The sequence below is a fragment of the Pungitius pungitius genome, chromosome 12 (assembly GCF_949316345.1).
Source record: "Pungitius pungitius chromosome 12, fPunPun2.1, whole genome shotgun sequence".
Classification (NCBI taxonomy): Eukaryota; Metazoa; Chordata; class Actinopteri; order Perciformes; family Gasterosteidae; genus Pungitius; species Pungitius pungitius.
The window spans coordinates 1143808-1165268 of record NC_084911.1 but is presented as its reverse complement, the minus strand read 5'-3'; the positions used below and the strand labels follow the sequence as shown (position 1 = coordinate 1165268).

Sequence of the window (21461 nt, the reverse complement as noted above, 5' to 3'; positions counted from 1 at the left end):
GCTCAACAAACAACCGGGTCCCAAATCCAAACTGGCTTTGAGTGATTAAAATATGTCGGAAGAGGGATTAGAGAACTTCAACAGATGCTCCGCTGGCTTCCTGAGGAGCCGCCAAGCGCTAAGAGACGCGAAGGGTTTGTCACACGGAGGGAAGGCCTCAGCTTTTAATTGGCTTTTACTGCGTGAGGAGAAGTGAGACTGATTGTGAGAAGACCTCTGCGGTGATGTCACCGTTCACCTCGTGTTGACTGTGATGTCACTGCGTCATGGTTCAAATGAGCTCGAGGAAACGATGCAGATCAGAGAAGGAAATTCAATTCATCTTGAGAGGCGACATATTTAACACTTGACCCCTTGACCCCTTGACCCAGTGAGGAGTCATCCCAAGGGGGGGGGGGGGCTCCGCTTCGACAGACTCTACACCGACCGACTAGTTCTATTGCTCCCATCCACTCCCTCCTTATAATAGATGCTTACTTTTCAGCCTCATATGAATGTCTCATGCAACGGTTTCACATATATTTAATATATATATATATGCAGTATTTTCTTAATATATCTACAATCTTAATGGGAATAGCTAAACAGAGCTTGATGCTTCATGAAAAGGTTGGCGTACCGGTCTGCCTGCGGTAACCACGGCAACACAGCTTCTCGTAAACGCAGTGTGGGCTGGGGGGGGGGGGGGTGGAGGGGGGTTGAGATATGATGCACACCTCGTCCTCCCCGCGCACGTTGATGCCCGGCGAGCGGCCCTGAGGCGCTCTCCTCCGTTCTGTTGACAAGCTTCCTGTCAGATTCTAACGAAAACGGAGGAAAATAAACAGAAAACATGGCTGGGGGGGGCGGGGGGGTCGAGAATGGTTCGCTTAACACCGCTGGAGAAAATGAGTCATTCACGCTCAGGTGGCTTTTGGTGGCGTGTGGCTGGATTTACCTGGTCAGGAGGTGAGAATCGCTGAGCAAGCTGTCGTCCATTACTCCGACGTCAAAGTGCATCCAATGATCCGGACTTAAGACCCAGGCGGACATGACTCAGTGGCCGGTCCGTATCTGAACGATGGGATGACGACAGAAATCCCAACGCTTTTCCCAAAGACTCATTTACTTTGATCCCAGTTAGGTAAAGAAAACGTGTGTCTGCATCGGTCGACAACAGCTTACCGTCTTTTTCGCCTGTATCGTTATTAGAAACATGCTGTTTTAGCCCCAGGCGGTCTCGCAGCGATCACCTGGTGGATGTGCATCGAGCAGGTCTGAGCAGGAGGGATCTTCTCCAAACTCACGGAACTCAGGTTACAACGTAACCAAATGTTAATGAAAATTTACCGGGGGAACATGATGAGAAACCCGTTTGAAGTCGGCGCTAATGGACATAGTCGTCATTTATTTTCTCTTTTGGCGGCTCCCGTTAGAATTGAATTGACTCCACGTTGCGCTCAGTCACCAGAAACAATCAAAGCTCAAACAGAACAAAGAGGAATATTTCATTCAAACCGTCAGTCCGTCACGAACCTCAAACCGTCACTGACAACCTTAACATCCTTCCCTCTTCATGGTGGCGGCGGCGTGAAGGTCTGCTGGTGCAGAATAGCTGCTGTTGCATGGAATAATGCCGACCATTACAGCAGCCGCAGAGACCCTCTCGACTCACATAAGATCAGCCCGGCCTTCTTTCCTCGTCCCAGGGCCGCATTCATCCCGTGGACGTCACCAAATATTGACCGTAATGGGGACAAATGCGGTCTGCATAGTACAACACTTTATCGCCGATATTGTGCTCCTCTGCAGAAGGCCAGTTCATTACTGGAATTCATTATATGTGCAGGACCGACTCGGGTGATGCTGCAAGAATTGAAAGGCTCCAATTTACTCTTAACAATGTGCAGGGCTCCCCCTAATCCCTCGCCGTGGACCTCATCAGCGCAGCGGATGGCGGTGAATATGCAGCCCATGAATCTTTAACCGCCGATTCGCTCCCTTTCGCTGCTTCTTACGAAAACTCTCCAGTCGGAGAAGTCGCTTTCGCTGCCGATGCTGGAATTCAAAGTCCCGGAGCCGGTCCCAATCAGCGGCGGACCCCCCCCCCGGGGTCGGCGCCACGTGTCCCGGCGGGCGGCCCCCGGGCTGCTGCGATGCCCCAGTTAAAGGGGTATTTTAAGAGTTCCCACCCGGGCTCCTTTTCGCCCTCGCCTGCTTCTCCAGCTCGGCCTCTTCGCTTCCCTTTTTAGCCGACGCCCCCTCCCCCCCCCCCCCCCCCTCTCCACCGCTGCAGAGGATGAGAAGACACGTGGAAGCTCCCAAGTCATCAAACCGCCTCTTTGACGTGGCTGAACCCAGGCCTTTCCCAGGATTCAGAGCGCCCTTCGTCTGAGGGAGTCGGCGTCGTGTCGTGGAACTCACGTTAAAACGACCACAGCGCTTCACAGTGAGGAGATGAAAGGACGATGATGATGTGAAACCAGCAGAAGGGACACAATTAAGCCCACAATTATGAACGAGACATTGACTTCATTGTTTCCTCGTGTGACCTCCGTAATTAAAATGGCTGGAAGCACGTCACACAGCGCGCGGGACCCGACGCTCTTTCTTCAATTGTTTTAGGAGGACGCTCCACGGGGAAGGAGATAGAGGGACGACGGGCGAGGACAACCTCAGAACCCCTTTTAGCGAATGACTTCCAAATGTGACGATGAGGAGGAGGAGCTCAGGAGGGGGGGAACGCCATGGGAGAACGGGCTCAACACAGGACACGGGAGGCCAAACTGGATTCGTCATGGAGCATTCTTCTCCCCTCCGAAGGTCCTTCAGAGGGTTCCTGCGGCCCGGTCTGAACCCGCCTCAGCTGCGTGGCCTGGAACCGCCTCTGATGGCTCCGGGGTCGCGTCGGAGAACTTCTTCTTCCCGTTCCACGCTTTGACTTAATGATGCGACCCAGCGGCGGCTCGCGTTTAATGTTTTTTTCTCTCATGTCTCGTGATGCGATTCAGATGAACTTCAACATCGCGCCCGTCAAACAGTCATTTTAATGACTTTCAGAGACATTTAATTAGGAGGATATTATTTAAAGCGCCTTTTTCCCGCTGCGTCGTGTTATTTCTGCATCTCCTTTTCGCTCGTTCAGCCACTGGGGATGAGTTATGCATCTGAAATGTTTGTGCCGCATTGTTTTAATCTGCCACGGGGACGAAGGGCGTCCCACCGAGTAACGGGGGCTCATTACTTCACAGACGCGTGAGCAGCGTTTCCAGGGTTCCAAGTTGTTGGAGACCTTTTTTTTTTATTTTTATGTGATTCAATTTGAAATGACACCTTCGATCTTGAAGATTTGTTCGACCAGATCATTTTTTTTTAAAAGTGAACCTATGACCTCCGTCAACCTCTACGGTGCCAGTGAGATGTGACCTGGACACGTTTAGAATGGAACCCACCAACGGGCTCCATCACTCCGCCTTTAGAACTTCCTTCACCTTCATGGTCTGCCCTCCATCACGGATTCATCAGAACCACACACACTTACTCGCTCTCTACTTTGTCCTGTGGAGCCGCTCACCCCCCCCTCGCCCCCCCCCAGTCCAATTTAAAAGAAACACCAGCGTTGGTGGAGGAGCTCCTGACATCCCGTTCGTTCGTCAGGAGCAACAGCAGCTCCCATCATGCGATGCCCACTAGGACCTCATCTGCCAGCCCGCAGACAGATGTGTCTGGCACCCCTGGGGGGGGGGGGGGGGGGGGGGGGGGGGGGCTCTGAGGCCTTGTTAGTGCATCACTCCATCTTGTGGGTGTTGTTTGTGTGCGTGTCTTTTTCAACTCCGCTGCACACCGATTCCTCCGGCGTTTTCATCCCTCACTTTTTGGCTCAGGCTCCGTTTTTATTTAGTTTTCATCTATCAGATCCAAGAAGTGCAATTTCCTGTTTTTTTCCTTCTTCTATATACTGTATATATATATATATATTTATATATATATCGGCCACGGTGCATCAGCGACGCGGCTCTTATGAACTGTGAAATCGGGCTACTGCAATATCTCTCACATTGAATAATGTATTTTAAGTTCAAGTAATTCACAGACGTAAAGAATCCCGAGGAGCGATGCGGCCTGTTCCCGGCTCTAATTAAGGAGCGAGCTGTTTGCTTAGAGGGGGGGGGGACGGGTGAGACACATGAAAGCTAAGATCAAGATGTGACTGTCTGTCAAAGAGCTTCATTCAGTTCAGCTCTCAGCAGCGTAATCATGGGGGGGGGGAGGCTCTCAGGGGCTGTTGTCTGGGCTTTTAAGGTTGAAGCCGCACATCAGGTGCTGGCACGAGACAAAGAAGAAGGCAGCTTTTTCTGGGGGGGGGGGCAGCAGCGGGGGCCGTTGATGTCCGCCGGGAAAACAAGATCGGCTAAAAATGTTGTCGAGCCTCCGCTTGGTTTCCAGGGAACGAAGGAGTCGCATCGAGTTCCATCTGAGGTCAATAAGTTTGAATTATTCATCAGGGAACAAAGCCAAACTAATATTGATTAAACCCTCAAAGCTTTGCACCAGTTGTGTGAAGAGTTCTACCAAAGTATTGAATAATAACCGTTGGTTGGTTAATATAAAACACTGTTGACCCGAGGGGGGGGGTCATTTGCCAGCATTGTTTTGGCAGCTTTTAATTTGTCTGTCAATCTGCTTGACGACTGTAAAGCTGCAGAAAAGTCCCCCCCCCCCTTTTGATTAAAGTGATTTCAAACCCTTGTTGTCGTCTGCCTTTTCTCGGAGGATTTGTTGGACGACGAAGAATTTTCCAAAAACTTGTTGTTCACCATCAGCTATTTGAAAATGCCTTCCTTTGTTTCTGGAGGGGGGGGGGGGTTGCTCCGCCTCCTCTTTGTGTGGCGCTGCGCGGTGTGACGGACCTTATCTCTCCTCACGACCTCTTTTTGTCCAAAACCAGACGGCTCCTCAAAAGCCCGACGGTCATTTCATCTTCTCATTCTTCGGTCTTCTCTTCTCACCTGCTTCTCGTCTCCTCTCGTTGCCTCTGAAGCACGAAGCTTTGCATCAGATACCAAGCAGCCATTCGCATTTCTGAATGAGTGTTTTTATTATTATTCTTTTATTATTCGAAGCAAAAGTAGGAAGCTCTCTCTCTTTGATTGTGTAGACAGCAGGTCCCTCTATAAATAAACCCTCGTCTCAAATGCTGCAACAACCATGAACCAGGTCACGTTTAGCCCTGATTAATAGTTTTATGACCCCCAAAAAAGTTTTATCCCGTTTCTTTGAGTCGTTTTGGAGCAGCTCTACTTTGAGGAGGCGACACCGTGTCCGTGTGAAATGTGCCCCCCCCCCCTCTTGCACCTGCGTGCCGCGGGCTCGTCCCTGTTTGAAGGAGAGCTTTAATCAGATTTAATCAGCGGCCCGACTGGGCTCCGGACCGGAGGCCGTGTTTCGACACCATGTTCTCAGCCTTCCTCACTCGGGGCCTTCGGGGGCCCGATGGAAACACAACACAGTGAGGAAGGGGGGAGGGGGGAGGGGGGAGGGGGGGGGCGACTAACACTTGATTGTGTCTGAATGCACAAACAAGACGTCGTTGCTGTTTAGGAAACCATCCGGCTTCGCCTTGACATTTGCACACAAAAAAAAAAAAAAAAAAACCCCGCTGCGCCGAAAACTCTTAACGAGCGGCGGGCTTTCGACGCCGCGGCGCTTCATTAGAGATTCACGCGAGGGCGGTTGGGTTCTGATGATGACGGCGCCTAATCAATTAGATCCGTCAGGAACAGGCCGTGCTCCCATGTCCTCTCGGAGGCGCATTAATCTCAAGTCCTAACAAACACCGAGAGAAGACGTCTCAACGCGCGCCGCCTCTCGGCGCTGAAGCCGTCGATAATTAGCGCCATCATCCCCCCCCCCCCCCCCCATTGTTTACTCGTGGCGAATGATCATTTAATTAAGTAACTTCAGATGGAGGATCCAAATATTGTGGACGGATCGTAACGAGATCAGTAGCAAGCGGCTCCTGCAGCGGCTTAAGGAAGCTTAACTCCGTGGGACAAGTATCAATCACATTTATATGTAAATAGATGTAATTATCTCCTCTAATCATCACACATTACTCACGAGGCAGAAGGGAGGGTTGGGGGGGGGGGTTGCTTCTGTAATTCTGTAAAAGTGGCACAAGTGTGAAGGAGACAAAGCCACTGAAGGACATTGAGCACCGAGCCAAGAAATGTTCTAAACTGGCGGTAAACCCCCCCCCCCCCCTTCTATTAGAAGCCCCCCGAGGAAAGGAGTCGCTGACGCCGTTTCTCTTTCTTCTGCTGGAGGAACGCCGAGGGGGGGGGGGGGGTCTGGTCTGCAGAGAAGGTCTCCTGCTGGGACGTCATGAGTCACAGACTCCTCATATTGATTTTGTCGAGTCGTCACGTGAGGCTTTTGTTTTGTTTGGAGTGATTTGGGTTTTTCGGGGGACGTCTAGTGTTGAAGCAGCAGATTGGACGTGTGGGACGTGTGGGACGTGTGGGACGCGTGGGACGAGTGGGACGAGTGGGACGCGTATTTGACTGACGTGAAGACATTCTTGTCTGTATTTTTGTCCCCTCTGGGCTACGGTAGAAACCCTGACACCTTTAATGCAGGTAGACTGTGTTGCTCCTTTGTTACAACAATACATATAATAACAATAATAATAAAAATAATAACAATAATAATAAAAATAATAACAATAATAATGATACAGACAAAATAAATAGCTCCCCCCCCCCCCCAAACCCTAAAGATCGGATTGAGATTCTTGCAGCTTTTCTCTCCTCGCTCATTTCTCGTCTCCTGGAGGCTCAAGTCACAAGGTCAGCCTGAGGGGGTGGGGGGGGGGCTGAAGACATGGCCGGAGCGCATGCAGCACTCAGGCGCCCCGACACACAACCTCAAATCAATAGAGAAGAAACCGAGACGCTCGGCCTCCAGGGGCCCCTCTTCTTCTTTGGAGAGAGGGGGGGGGGGTCGGTTGTCTGAGACACACAAACACAAACACACACACACACACACACGACCCCCCCATTCAGTGAATCATTTCATAATTCATCATCAATCATCAATAGTTGTGCAAAAATGAACAACAAAACCACAGCATAATTATGGAAAATAACCTGGTTTATATTTATTTTGATCCAAATCCTCCCGATGCTTCAAAAACAAAACGTCTTCACCTCATTGCTTCATTGTGTGTAATATGCTGGCACACATATATATATATATATATATATATATATATATATATATATATATATATATATATATATATGTGTGTGTGTGTGTGTGTGTGTGTGTGTGTGTGTGTATTCATTTCCAGCAGGATGCAACAGACACTATTTCCTCTTTGCTGTTTAAAATGTTGTTTTTTGTGGTGGGACTTTGTTCAGTTCAGTGTTTGTATTTTGGACCCCAATAACTACAGCTGTTCGATTTACTGTGACATTATTTAATCTGCAAGTGTGAACGTTATTTTTGTTTAAACAGAATATTGTGAATATTAAGGACTCCAAGTGAAAGGTCATAATATTCCAAAACTAAATGTTTGACATCCATATTTTGAAGCTAAATGTTAAAACCATGAATGAAAAAGGTCAATGAAACGTAAAAAAGCACTTTAAGGATTGTTGTGATAATAAGATGGACAACGTGAGGAGAAACAAACAGACCTTTTCCAACAAAGGTTCGACTCCCGCTGTGCTCTCGTCCCGAAGCTGCTCGATGGGGTCGATGTCCGCTCAAGTTGTTCCTGGTGAAGCCGTTCATGTCGCAGCATGAGCACCCACAGTCCGCGGGTTTCCCTCTCCAGCTGTGCCTGGGGGTCCTGGGGGGGGGGGGGGGGGTCACCGCCAAGGAGTCCTACGTTCCACAGCAAGGATAACGGCAGCTTTGTATGATGTTACTTCTGACGTATCGGAGAAGACATCAGATAAATCTGTGCTTATCCTCGTTAGTAATTCACAGACTCCCCGCCCCCCCCACCACCACCACCACCACCTTCCACCCCCAGACCCGGCACTTCCTGTCTGACGTCAACAGAAAAGCGGAAGTTCTCTTGTCTACGTGATGAGGATCCAAGTGGAGAGGGAGGGAGAAGAGGGCAGATGTGTCATTAGACGTGAGCTCAGGAAGCATCAACTGTCGGCTCCTCAGAATGTCTGAGGAGAAGCATGTGAACACAAAGTTCATCCCATTCATTCACACATCAAAGCAATGTCTGTGGACCAATCTGTCTGTTTCTGTCGGCTCACAGCGTCCCGTCCATCTCATCCATCTCATCCATCTCATCCAGCTCATCCAGCTCATCCATCTCATCACCACAGCGCTACAAAGAGGATTAAATCTCGGGAGGGAATTTCCTCAAACTTGACCCACAACGTTCACCTTGACTCGAGGGTGAACAGACGTCGCTCAAAGGTCACTGTGGACTCAAAAAGTTCATGCTTTGATCATGACAATTGGTCCTTTTGATTAACATCTTCACATTTGTAAACCCCCCAGTCAGAGGTTGAAGTCCTGAGTAGTTGGAAGGTGAGGACACGTCACCCTCCGTCAAGGGCAGATCTCACCGGGTCCACATGGCGCTTTGCACTCCGCCACAAACACAACGACAGAGCGAAGGTCTCTCTCTCTCTCTCTCTCTCTCTTTCCCCCCCCACCTGCGGCCGGCGTCTGTCCGTCAGCTTCCTCCAGAGCGAGCCGTTTAAAATGGATCTGGGTCACAGCGGGATCCCCCTCCGTCCGGCCGCCGGAGGCTGGCGGCGTCGTGTTCGTTTTGTGACCACTACGGCCAATCCATGCGACACGCCGCCTTAAGGGTCCTCCTCCTCGACACACCTCACGCAGCGGGCCGGGCCTATTCGGCACGCCAACCTGATACCTGGAGGAGGAGTAACTCCGCAGACATTCGCTTCACCTTCTCAGACGGAGACAGTTTGAACCTTTCACACCTAAAGGGAGGAAAACGAGGGAATTTAGCTCCAGATGTCTCTTATTTTGGCCCGTAGTCCACGGTGATTATTTACATTATGTAAAGACGACTGGCAACAAGACTCGAGAGAAACGCCAATAGTGACCAGCAGGGGGCGACTCCTCTGCTCCCATAGACGTCTATGAGGAAATGACTCTACTTCTGTGTAGTGACCAGCAGGGGGCGACTCCTCTGCTCCCATAGACGTCTATGAGGAAATGACTCTACTTCTGTGTAGTGACCAGCAGGGGGCGACTCCTCTGCTCCCATAGACGTCTATGAGGAAATGACTCTACTTCTGTGTAGTGACCAGCAGGGGGCGACTCCTCTGCTCCCATAGACGTCTATGAGGAAATGACTCTACTTCTGTGTAGTGACCAGCAGGGGGCGACTCCTCTGCTCCCATAGACGTCTATGAGGAAATGACTCTACTTCTGTGTAGTGACCAGCAGGGGGCGACTCCTCTGCTCCCATAGACGTCTATGAGGAAATGACTCTACTTCTGTGTAGTGACCAGCAGGGGGCGACTCCTCTGCTCCCATAGACGTCTATGAGGAAATGACTCTACTTCTGTGTAGTGACCAGCAGGGGGCGACTCCTCTGCTCCCATAGACGTCTATGAGGAAATGACTCTACTTCTGTGTAGTGACCAGCAGGGGGCGACTCCTCTGCTCCCATAGACGTCTATGAGGAAATGACTCTACTTCTGTGTAGTGACCAGCAGGGGGCGACTCCTCTGCTCCCATAGACGTCTATGAGGAAATGACTCTACTTCTGTGTAGTGGCCAGCAGGGGGCGACTCCTCTGCTCCCATAGACGTCTATGAGGAAATGACTCTACTTCTGTGTAGTGACCAGCAGGGGGCGACTCCTCTGCTCCCATAGACGTCTATGAGGAAATGACTCTACTTCTGTGTAGTGACCAGCAGGGGGCGACTCCTCTGCTCCCATAGACGTCTATGAGGAAATGACTCTACTTCTGTGTAGTGACCAGCAGGGGGCGACTCCTCTGCTCCCATAGACGTCTATGAGGAAATGACTCTACTTCTGTGTAGTGACCAGCAGGGGGCGACTCCTCTGCTCCCATAGACGTCTATGAGGAAATGACTCTACTTCTGTGTAGTGACCAGCAGGGGGCGACTCCTCTGCTCCCATAGACGTCTATGAGGAAATGACTCTACTTCTGTGTAGTGACCAGCAGGGGGCGACTCCTCTGCTCCCATAGACGTCTATGAGGAAATGACTCTACTTCTGTGTAGTGACCAGCAGGGGGCGACTCCTCTGCTCCCATAGACGTCTATGAGGAAATGACTCTACTTCTGTGTAGTGACCAGCAGGGGGCGACTCCTCTGCTCCCATAGACGTCTATGAGGAAATGACTCTACTTCTGTGTAGTGACCAGCAGGGGGCGACTCCTCTGCTCCCATAGACGTCTATGAGGAAATGACTCTACTTCTGTGTAGTGACCAGCAGGGGGCGACTTCTCTGCTCCCATAGATGTCTATGAGGAAATGACTCTACTTCTCTCTTGATCTATTCTTTACTCTGGTCACATCCGTTCAATGTTTGCGGGAAAAAAAAACATAAATCCACACCTCAATCCGAAATGGCTCGGCAGTGCCAGTTCACAAACCAGCTCACTTTAGGCAAAGTTCAAATATCCTCAACTTCTCAATGTTCTTTTGTTCTTTTGTTCCACGTATGTCCGAGCTCATCGTAATGATGCAGCACGCGGTGTTGTTTGGGCTTGTTAAACTTTTACAGTTGACAAAGTTTCTCTGCACAAATCAGGTCCACAGGGACAAAGTGTCCCCCGCCTGCCGCATGTCATTCCTCCGCCCCCCCCCCCCCCCCCCCCCCGGGCCCCGTGTCAGTCTCTCCCCTGTCAACCACCCAAGAAAAACACACATTTTCCCCCAGCGTGAAATACAGAGTTCTGCACAGAGCCCCCCCCCCCCCCCCCTCCCATCCAACCCCCGTGGGACCAGATGCATGGCCAGACATCCGCGTTGGACCCACCCGGCGCTCTGTTGGCTGAACGGGAGCAAATCCCCACGACCGGTGGTTCAAACATCTGCTGGTGAACAATGAAAGCCGCAAAGCAGCAGACGAACACCTTTTTAGGGGTTTGGCTCGTTTTTAAATGTGTGAGAGAATATCGCACATATTTGGAGGAAAGCTTTAATGGGGAGCGACAGGCGTCGGGGGGGGGGGGGGTTAGAGCTCCATCCGTCACGGCCGGTGTACCAGTCTGCAGTTTATTGCCCGGCTGGAGGACTCGATTCCACTGAGTAACCCTCCGGGGGGGAAGAGGGAGTCTGAACAAATCCCATTTCAGTGACTCCGGGTTTCAAACTTTCCATCCAGTTTAGTTTGCACTATGCGTATACACTATATATATGTATCTATAGTAATATTACACTTATTAATAATAATAGTGAAGGGTGATGATTTTAATCACACACATGAAGGACAGAAGAGCTGAAACACATCCTCTCAGTGTCACGGTTTGGCTTCGCTTCCTGTTTTAGTTTGAAGTTTCATGTCTCTTGTGGTCCTGGGTTAACTTCACTTCCTGCCTTGTCTTGTGATTGCGTGATTGATTCCACCTGTGTCCAATCACCTGCACCTCCCTTGTGTATTTAAGCCCTGTGTGCCAGTTGTCCTTTGTCGCGTCATTGTCCATGTCAGTCCTCGTTGGTGCACGTTTTTGGCTTCTGTTTGGTTCTGTGGTGAATAAAGATCACCTTCTGAAAACTCTGCGTTTGAGTCCTGCCTGCCTGCCTGCCTTCCGCCTGCACCAGCTTCCTCATCTGACACTCAGGGGGATAAACTTCTGAAACTTGGCTGCTCTCTTTAATGTGTGCAGTTTCTCAGCTGCGTAGAAGACAAAAGGAGAAGCTGCAATTACGCAGATAGTGAACGGCTGCTATTTATTTTGTGCAGAAGCTGCTTTCGTTTCATAGCAGAGCAATTTAGCTGAGCTTTCTTTAGCCGCTATAATTGGTCCCCTGATCAAACCTGTGTGATTGGGAAGTACAGCTGCAGGGAGAACGGACCGAAGCCTCGGGTTGAAGGGATTTAAGCAGCTGTGTGCCGTAATTAAAAAAAAAACCAACGGAACATCACCTTCGGCGCACATGGTGCAGGAAATTCCAAACGCGGCGTTAAGATTTACCGTAGCGCTGGTTTGGGATCTTAGCGAACCGCGTTTCGTCAGTGATCTTCACGGGGAGCAGAGCTGGCTCCAAAGAGCTCACGTCAGAGACGTCTTTTCATCATCTTCAGCTCTCCCGTAGGATGATGGATGATCACATTTAAATGCAAATAAAGCACAACCATTGCTTCTCCGTGTTTTGTTTGTTCCCGCTCTTCAGAAACACAAAGCGTAATTGAATAAAAGGCAATATTTCCCCCCTCTGTATTTATTGAGACTCCCCCAGCTGCTCGGATGCTGCTGCTTTGTTCTCCATCCTCTCAAAACAACGACTTGCAGAAGTAGCTGATCAATCACCTGCTGCTCTGTGGCTTCAGTTTCAAATGAGGACACACAGACGGTCCCAAAAAGGCAACAAATCAAAGCTCCCGTGTCCGAGGGGGGGGGGGGGGGGTGGGGCGTTTGTCAGGCTGATTGTTGACTCAGTTCCTCCTCGAAAAGTTATGTCCTCGCATGGCCCTTCAGTCAGGACGCGACGCGCCACCTGGCTCCGTGTCCCCCGTGTCCCCCGTGTCCCTCGTGTCCCTCCTGTCCCTTCGGTGCGTATGAATGGAAGTGACCGGGTGACCGCAGGTGAACTCACAGATGAGATGCAGCGTGTTTTTCACCCTCTGGTCCACAGTGAGTATGTGGATCGGGTCGGGGAGGTAATACAGAATCACAGTATATAACAGAACAATATGTTTCAATATCTTCTTCATGTCTGGAGGAATCTAGTAATGTGATTTCAGACTCTTAGATTGGAGATAAGTGAAGAATTTAAGGATAAAAAGTGGAAAGCGTATTTTTCATTTCACTGCGAGTCCCCAGATTCCACCGCCATGGAGATCCCCTCAATGCGCGCCGACTGCTCCTCGACCTTCACGGTGTCTGGATGCGATCGTGTCTACGCTGTAATGGATTTGATTCGTCGTCATCCACAGACTGACATGGGGTCAAATGAGCTGCTGTAGGATTGTACCGCCCCCCCCTCCCTCGAGGGTCTAGAACCACCGCAGATCAGGCAGCACGTAGTTATAAACAGGTTTTGCACGTCCTTGATTCCTTTCCTTCGCGAGCGAGGAGGCGAGGAGGCGAGGAGGAGGCTCACAGACACGTCAGCAGATAACTTCAGGTTTTTAGGCCTTCTGCCTTTTTGGGATGTGCGAGGAAACAAGGAGGCAAATCTCAAAGACAGCAGAAAAGGCCCAACTAAAGGTCACAGGGGTGGGCAGGTGGGGGCAGGTGTGGGGGGGGGGGGGGGGGGGTTATGTATTGTACCGACGTAATCCACAGTCTCACATGACCCGTTTCCCGAGTGTTAACTCTCTGCTCTCTTACAATAGGAAACCATCACCATGACTACCAGCACAGCCACCTGGACCTGACGGCGCTCACACCTAAACTGGGTAAGAGAGCGGCGGGGAACACTTCCTTTGGCTTTTGGGAGGCGGGGATTGACCCGACTTGGCTTTTCCAAAATGATCTTCCTCATTATGCGTCCATGAAAATGGACGTGAGCCAAACAATAACTTCTTTTTTCTTTTTTTTCAATTTCAAGGACAAAAGTATATCTTTTCGGTGGGAAATTAAAATCTGAGGAGCTGATAGATGTGTCCTCCGGGGAGGAGGAATGAAAAGCTAAACGCGTGCGGTAATCAAAGGATCGTCTGCGCCATTTGCTCCAGTTATTGAAAACTCAATTACTATTATTGCGTCCCATCAATTTCTCTAAATGTGATTTTGTGTGAAGGGAGTCCAGCCTTCAGTGTGCAGCTCCCCAGCGCTCACACGTCAAAAGGAGTCCATGAAAAGAAGCACCGCCGAATTAACGAAGGGAATCAGGCCCGACTTGTTAAATTAGGAGAAAAGATCTTCCTCTCCGATACTCCGAACTTATTGCACGTCCACATTCGGCCTTTTCAACAGAGACAATGGGCCCCAAAAGTACTTTCAGCACCAAGTGAAACTCTGAAGCTCAAACTGCGCTTGGGAAGTGTATTTAGCCCCTGACCGGGGGGGGGGGGGGGGTAACACGTTGTGCTGCTTTTGGAGCTAGTTTTAATTGCCGTGGCGACGCATCGCCTTTGAGCCTCGGCTCGGCTGAGACGTTGTGTGCAAACTGATTGTTATTATTGATGCTTTCTTTCTCACTTGGATTCGTTAGCCCACCGACAAATGAGACACGGTAAGTGATACACATACACACCGAGTTTATGTGTATTTTCCATTCCACGTGTATCATGTGCAGATCTGAAATGCTTCACCTGCACACTGGGGGTCATTTTCTGTAACTCTCCCATTTTTCTTTTAAGTGCTTGTGTATTTTTTTTTTTTTGTGTGTTGCTGTCACAACAATTCAAGCTTCTGCATTACAGTCCACGACCTTTGGTCCAATGTCAAAACTCTCCTCATAATTGTTTACTCCTTCACGCCCATCTTCCCCACCGCCCCCCCCCCGCCCCCCTCGCTCACTGGATGCCTCCCCTCTGCACCATATGGTCCTCAGTCTTGTGTCCCTGTCCTCCTTTCTGCAGTAGTCACCCCAGTCCTATTTTTAAATCCAGAGTCCCTGCCTTGTACCCCAACCCCACCCTTCCACTCCCACCCTCTTCCCCACCCGCTGCGCCCCCCTGACCACCGACGCCACATCAGGTCCTGTGGGCCCGCCTCCCACATGATGACTGACAGCTCTGTTGAATCTAAAACTGCGCTCAGTCGTCAATATCCTTAAAAAGCTCAGAGGAAGGTCACCAGAGCTCATTCAGATTCCCTCACCTCCCCCAACGCAAGACCAGTATAGAAACCTTGTGCTCACCGGTCCCACCGGCTATGGACCCTTTGTTAAGCCCCGCCCCTCACACGTCAGCTGACTGCACCGTTCAGAAGGCCCACTATAAGTGGGCGCTGCAGCTTTTTTATATATTTACAAAGTGCTTCGAGAGGATTTCGAATGAGTCATCGCACCAGACATCTGCCGCCTGCGTCTTCACCTCCGGCCCGAGCTCGCTCCTCGCCAGGACGCCGTGGCCCTGACGGCCCGGAGGCGGCGCGCTGCTAAAGGTCGGCTCGTCCCCCCCCACCCCCCGATCTCACCCGTCTCTCCGCCCACATCCCGCCTCGCTCTCCTCCAGTAGGCTCCCAGTGTGTAACCCATCTCTCTGACTGACTGTGCTCTGACTGCGCCGCACCGCTCCCCCCCCCTCCCCACCTCTCCCTGTACCCCCCCTGTAGAGAGACCCCAGCGGATGAACAACATCCTGACCTCGGCCACGGAGCCCTACGACCTGTCCCTGTCCAGGTCCTTCCAGAACCTCAGCCATCTGCCGCCCTCCTACGAGCTGGCCCTCCAGTCTGACTTAAGTAAATACTCCTCCTCTCTGCACAGATTAAGTAGGTGGTCCTTCATTCGTCCTTCGTCACCCTGCTTGGTTGTTGTTTTTTTTTGCCTGATGCACTGAAAAAAAAAAGCAAAAGCGAAAGTCACCCTTCACGCCCGGCGCGCTAAAGGGTCGCCGCGTTCTCCACGTCTGAATGTCCATCACGGAGACGTGCATCATGGCGGGCGGCTCCAGATGTTTGCCGGATCATCTTCTCGCCTTTTTTAAGGGGGAAAGTGATCTCTTTAAAATGCATGACGGCGCCGCCGCCGCTCCCATCGCCGCCGCCATCAGCCCGCCGGCAGACATCTAATTGGCGTGTAATCTGGCTCCATCTGCAGCCCATGTCATGTTGCTAATGTCTCCTAATGACACATTAAGAGCTGAACGGCGTCTCCTCACCAACACGGCGGCGCTGCGGTGCGTTGGTTGTCCTTGCTGTGGCATGATGATGCAACCTGACATTCACATTGGTCACATGGTGTAGACTTATTCTTGAGGGATCATCTTTGATTGAACCAGAGACAAAAAAAAGAAAACCCCTCTAGTACCAATCAGATATGATGATTGAGAGTTTGACACGACGCAGAGCTTCATTGTGGAGGTCGAGTCACAAATAAAATGTTTACACGTTCAGAATGAAACATTGTTACGTCAAAACCTCGACCAAGTTGTCTTTTATTCTGGGGGGGTTCTGTTCTGTTTAACGTTGCTTGCTGGTTTGGTTCAAAGTGAGTTTGATCATTGCTAAAACACAGCAACTATCAAACTATCAAACTGCATATTTGTTGGAGGTCATTTCCGTCATGCTCCTTTTGTGCAGTGAATGTGTGGAATTCTGATGTAGAACTACAGGCTCAAAAAGCACCACAGAAACAAGTCATGAACATTTTGAAAACAGAATCATTTCCTTCCGCCCTGTGTTCAGAGTCTTTCCTTCACGGCGCCGACCCTGAACGCACCGTAAGTCTAAAGACGCGTTTACAGGCCCAAAGAAAGGCAAACGAAGCACTCGCCTCTTCCACATTTCCCCCCCCCTCTCTCTCTCTCTCTCCCTCCCTCATCCACTCTGTGCTTTCCACTTATCTCTCCGGAGCCTTGTACACACACAGAAAAACCACAGAGATGAATCACGCTGAACTACAAAGAGCCACTTCCATTTGAGACAGGAGGCCTGCAGAATTTGTCAAACGAGCGAGCAGAGTCCTCCCTTTGACAAAGGGGGGAGGGGGGGGGGGTTTCAAGCAAGAGTGAAGTCTTTGGAAACAGGACTTAAAGCGATATAATTAGTTATTATTTTAATTAAACCATCTGGGTAGATGATGATGACTAAATTATAGTGGTTTGTTTTAGATGGTGTGTGTGTGTGTGTGTGTGTGTGTGTGTCTCGACCGTCCTTCAGTGATGTCATCAAGCTCCTCCGTCTCTCACCTTAATCACCCCGAAAGGAGTTAAAACACCTTTTTACGAACAGAAAACTCCACCTTTAATCCTCCCAACAAGAGATACAATTAAATTAAATTGCCGCCAAACCCCCTTTTTTTCATTTCACCGGCCCCGAACGTCTCTAAAGATCACTTTGTAATTGATGTTCCACTGGTTTCACGAGTGTTAGTGCATTACATGATTACAGTCTTCTGTGATCAATAGCTGACACGTGAATATACTGTTTATATTGAATGTAATCTGGCGGAGTGGGAGCCGGGCTTTAATTAGCCGCTGCCTCCCGCCCGGGACCTTTGGGCCTCTCGCAATCTAGGTAATTGCAAAGTGCTCAGTTTCATCGGATGAGATGGAACATTATGCATCGGCCCTCTTAAATCATTTCAGTCAATTAGAGTGTACAAGCTGTAACATGTGAACACTTTAAAAAAAAAAAAGCTGGTCTTAAATAAAGTGGTTGGAAGAGTTGAGAAAGTATTCGCAGTGGGCCGTTGCTCCCTTTAGTTTGGTTTCGTTCACTGCACAAGACTAAAACTACTAGGTTAGCTCTTTATACTCGGTGCGACGCTCTGGTGGTGTAACAGTGACATCGACGAGTCATGTGACATTTGAGATGTTAGATTTCTTATCTCATCATAACAGGAAGATAAAACATTCCTCCCAATTCAACATTTGAGTGTGAAATCTCTCCCACTGACCAATCAGCAATGGCCCCCATCGTCGCTATCGCAGCGTCTGGTTGGCTGCGTTTGACGTTTTGTGCCGTATTCTGTCACATCTAAAATACCTCGACGGGGGGGGGGGGGGGGGTCTTCCTCATTAGGAATGCACAGAGAAAAAAGTTGACTTTCTGCATCCAGAGAGCTCATCTTCAAGCTATATTCAACCTCTGTGTTCTGCAATAATTAAAAACTAGAGAGGTAACAACCCCTCAGCCGCCACAGCCCAGATGTGCTCCCTCGTGGTCTTCAATCACTCGTGGCCCTCGTGTTCCTGAAGGACCCCGTTCCCCAGAAGTGGTTTGTGAGCACTGCTGACACGCAGATTTAGAATAGTGTCAGCATCGCTGAGCGAGTTAATTGCGGTTAAGTTTGTGAGTGCTGCAGTGCCGCTGCATGCTTATGAGTTGCAATAATTATTAAAGAGCCTCTGGTATCAGTTTTTAAAACTCTTCTGAACCAAATTAGTATTGGTTGAAGGTAAATCACAACTTCATCATGATGTGTTCGAATGCCATCTTACTAAATTTACTGTTTTATATTGAAATAATTGCAAAAAGAAGATGTTTGTAAAATGAATATTAGAGGGAATTCACTTGCTAACACCAGCTCTAAGAAGCGTATCATGAACAATGAAAATATAAATACATAAAACACACAGGTATTGTGTCAGTGCTCCACATCAATATTCAGAAAGGAAACATGTAATCAAATAACAATATTATTTAGATTTGCAAACTGCAACTTGCATGTTGTAAAAGTGAAACGGGCCCCAGGTGGGGATTCATGACTCTTGCATCCAATGTGTTGTGGTCTCACTGGGCCATGTGATGCTGAATATTCAGCGTGGTGTTCTGCAGTGACGGGGTTAGGGTTAGGGTAACCCAGGGTAACCCTAACCCTAACCCTAGCTGTAGTTTAGTGTATTCATTCACAGATAGGCGCAGTCTGGATGCTGTCTTCTCCTTCTGATAACCCTCGTCTTCCTGCTCCTCAGACGATAAGGACGTGGACGAGTACTACCCGAGGAAGCAGCACCATCCCGACTTTGGCGGGCGCGGTCCGACCCACATGGTGAAGCTGATGGCGGATCCCCAGCAGCACCAGCAGCACCACCACCACCACCAGCAGCAGCAGCAGCCGCAGCAGCAGCAGCAGCAGCGGCAGCGCCCGCGCCGGGTCCAGAGGGCCATGTCCCAGGACCACGTCCTGTCCCCGCCCAGGACGCCACGCCGCGGGGACTACGGCCTGTCTTCGTACGGCGTCATGGCGGCCGCCGCGTACAGCAGCAGCCGCCACCTTTCGGACGAGCAGCTGCTGTCGGCGGACCGCCTCCACTCCCAGGACCCCCTGCTGTCCCCGGCGATGCGGCGCGACAAGTTCCGGGAGAAGGCGATGGCGCGGGCCATGTCGCACGCCGACATGCTGCAGCCGGTCACGCCCGTCATGGACCGCCACAAGATGACCAAGATGCACTCTCAGCCCACCGCCTCCAACGACTCCTACAACACGCTGACGGTCGGCCACCCGGCGACCGCCTCCAAGAGGCAGGCGTTCGCCTCCCGACGGACGCACACGGTGGACCAGCTGCAGCACATCCCCGGCCACCACCACACGTACCGCACTGCCAGCAAGAACGAGGTGACTGTCTGAGTCTGCCGCTCCCACGAGACACGGCCGCGACGTTGGCGAGGAATCTCCCACCCCCCCCCCCCCCCCCGAGAAGATTCCTTCCGCCCTTGCGTCGAATACAAACTCCTACGTTAAAAAAATGAAATTAATAATAATAATTTTAAAAAAAGAACTCCTGCTTTTTAGCACAAGCTTCCCGTGTCATCGAGAATGAACCCCGGCAAAGACTTCTCTCTCTTAGAGCATCATAAGGGCTTTGCGCGTTGACACAAAGACGGATCCTTCACGACGTTTCACAGCCTTTTTTTAAAAACTCGACATGGGACTGGCAGGGAATTGTATCAACTTTATAAATATATAAATATACTATATTTACTATTTGTATTTTCAGTCCTTGTTATAGCTTTAGAGATTAACTGATGTAAGCACTTCAAGAGGTGCCCCTTAAAATGACCACATTTCAGCGATGAAGTGGTGTTTGTGGGTTAAAAAGCACAATTAATGAATTCCCTTCTTTTGTTTGGTTTCTTTTACTCTTCTTTCTTTGGTAAACGGCCAGAGCATATCCGCTTATTAGTGAAAACAGAGGTTTTTTCTGTTGCATACAATAGAAGAATGTAAATAGGCTAAACTAGCAGCACTAAAAAAAGGAAAGCTGGCCTTCTTTGTCATTATCGTTTTCGTTCGGTTTTCTCCCACCTGGAATCCATCCCGGGTTCCCAATTAATTATTTCAATTTTAGATAAGTCGAAAACTGAATGAATATTTTTCCACAGATGTCGGCAAAATATGCGGATGTATCATGTATATGGGGAGTATTTTCTGTTCTTACTGTGCTTGTAGCATAGAACGATGATGTGTATGATGTGTTGCTCCACGGGAAGAGAGCTGCCGAAGCTCCGGGGACGGATGTCTGGCTAGTTAGCTGGTGGCTGGCTAATTAGCTAGTTAGCTAGTTAGCATCAGGAAGAGGGGCAGAGGAAATGTTGGACCCAGTGTGTTGTACGTGAAGTTTTGCTTTGGGAGCAAGCCGGAATAGGCAGGTAGCTGAATAGGCAGCCTAAACCCACCATGCTTTAACGCTACTCTGGTTACAAAACATACGATGGACAAAGTTGTCCCCGATCTGGCGACAGCGATGTGCTGTCCTGTACGGATGAAGCATTAAGTTGTTAAGTGCGCCTCATTTATTGTTGCAAAACATCACCTCAGTGAGTCTGCGACATCCCTCAAGTCAGTTTAATTCATACAAAAGCTTTTTGCGAATGGCATTAAAAATGGCCGCCGCCCACACTGCCACGGCTGCGGTCAAAAGAATGTCTGTTCTACTTTAATTCCATTTCTACAGAAACCTTTTTTACCACAGCCAACCGGCAGCTTGTGGAGCCCGATAACAGTTGTTTAAATTCGCTTAATTTCCGTCTCCAACATTTCCTTGCTGGGTCGCCCCCCCCCCCCCCCCGGACCCCCCCCCTCCACCCACTCTGCCCAGCCTGTGATTGGCCAGCTGCTTCCATCGCCACAGATCAGGCACCCGATGGGTCGGAGCTCAGAGCTCGTGGTTTAGTGACTCCATGTTGACTGAAACAATCATGAGGACATCATTAATTAAAACTGTGAACTGATTGATGATTTCATTAAAGCAATGCCTTATTGTATGATATCTCATGTGCTCTTAATTGAACAATCGTGCGCCTTGTTTTTTGTGAAAGATTATTGATTTTTGTTTACAGGAAAATCCTGTAAAGTGGTGAAGTGTCAATACCTCCAAAACACTAAATTAAATTAAACTTTCATAAAAGGAAACATATAATAAGTACTAGAGGGTATTTCTTTTTGAAACCTGTCCTACTAATCAGATATATATGAATTATATATAATAAACAAACAGCTTTGTTGTAGTTTTATGGGGTCGTAGGTTTACAGCAGTGTGGTGAGTTTGTGTCGCGTTGGGGTCAAGTTTAGGTACCTGACCGGATCCACATGGACTGAATCTCCTCTGATTCCACGCAGGCTCATAATCATGCAGGAGAATATTTACTTTAAGGCCAATGGATTGTGTGAAGTGCAATAAAAATGAGAACAGTTTGGAGAGTATTCACTGTACATCTC

At 49.6% G+C, this 21461-nt stretch overlaps 1 protein-coding gene across 5 annotated transcripts in view; it reads left to right on the top strand.

The window, feature by feature from the left end:
* LOC119220006 (protein shisa-6) overlaps positions 1 to 20811 on the top strand; it is a 45737-nt gene extending 24926 nt beyond the window's left edge. The window contains exons 6-9 of one of the 5 annotated variants that reach the window (XM_037475554.2): positions 13522 to 13584; positions 14343 to 14363; positions 15410 to 15538; positions 18715 to 20811. In XM_037475554.2, coding sequence (XP_037331451.2) covers positions 13522 to 13584; positions 14343 to 14363; positions 15410 to 15538; positions 18715 to 19370 — 869 coding nt within the window. In that variant the 3' untranslated portion in view covers positions 19371 to 20811. Of the gene's footprint in view, positions 1 to 13521; positions 13585 to 14342; positions 14364 to 15409; positions 15569 to 18714 lie in introns of all 5 variants that reach the window. The other 4 variants (XM_037475552.2, XM_037475553.2, XM_037475555.2 and 1 more) reach the window with 4 other exon arrangements.
* The last annotated feature ends 650 nt before the right edge of the window (positions 20812 to 21461 follow it).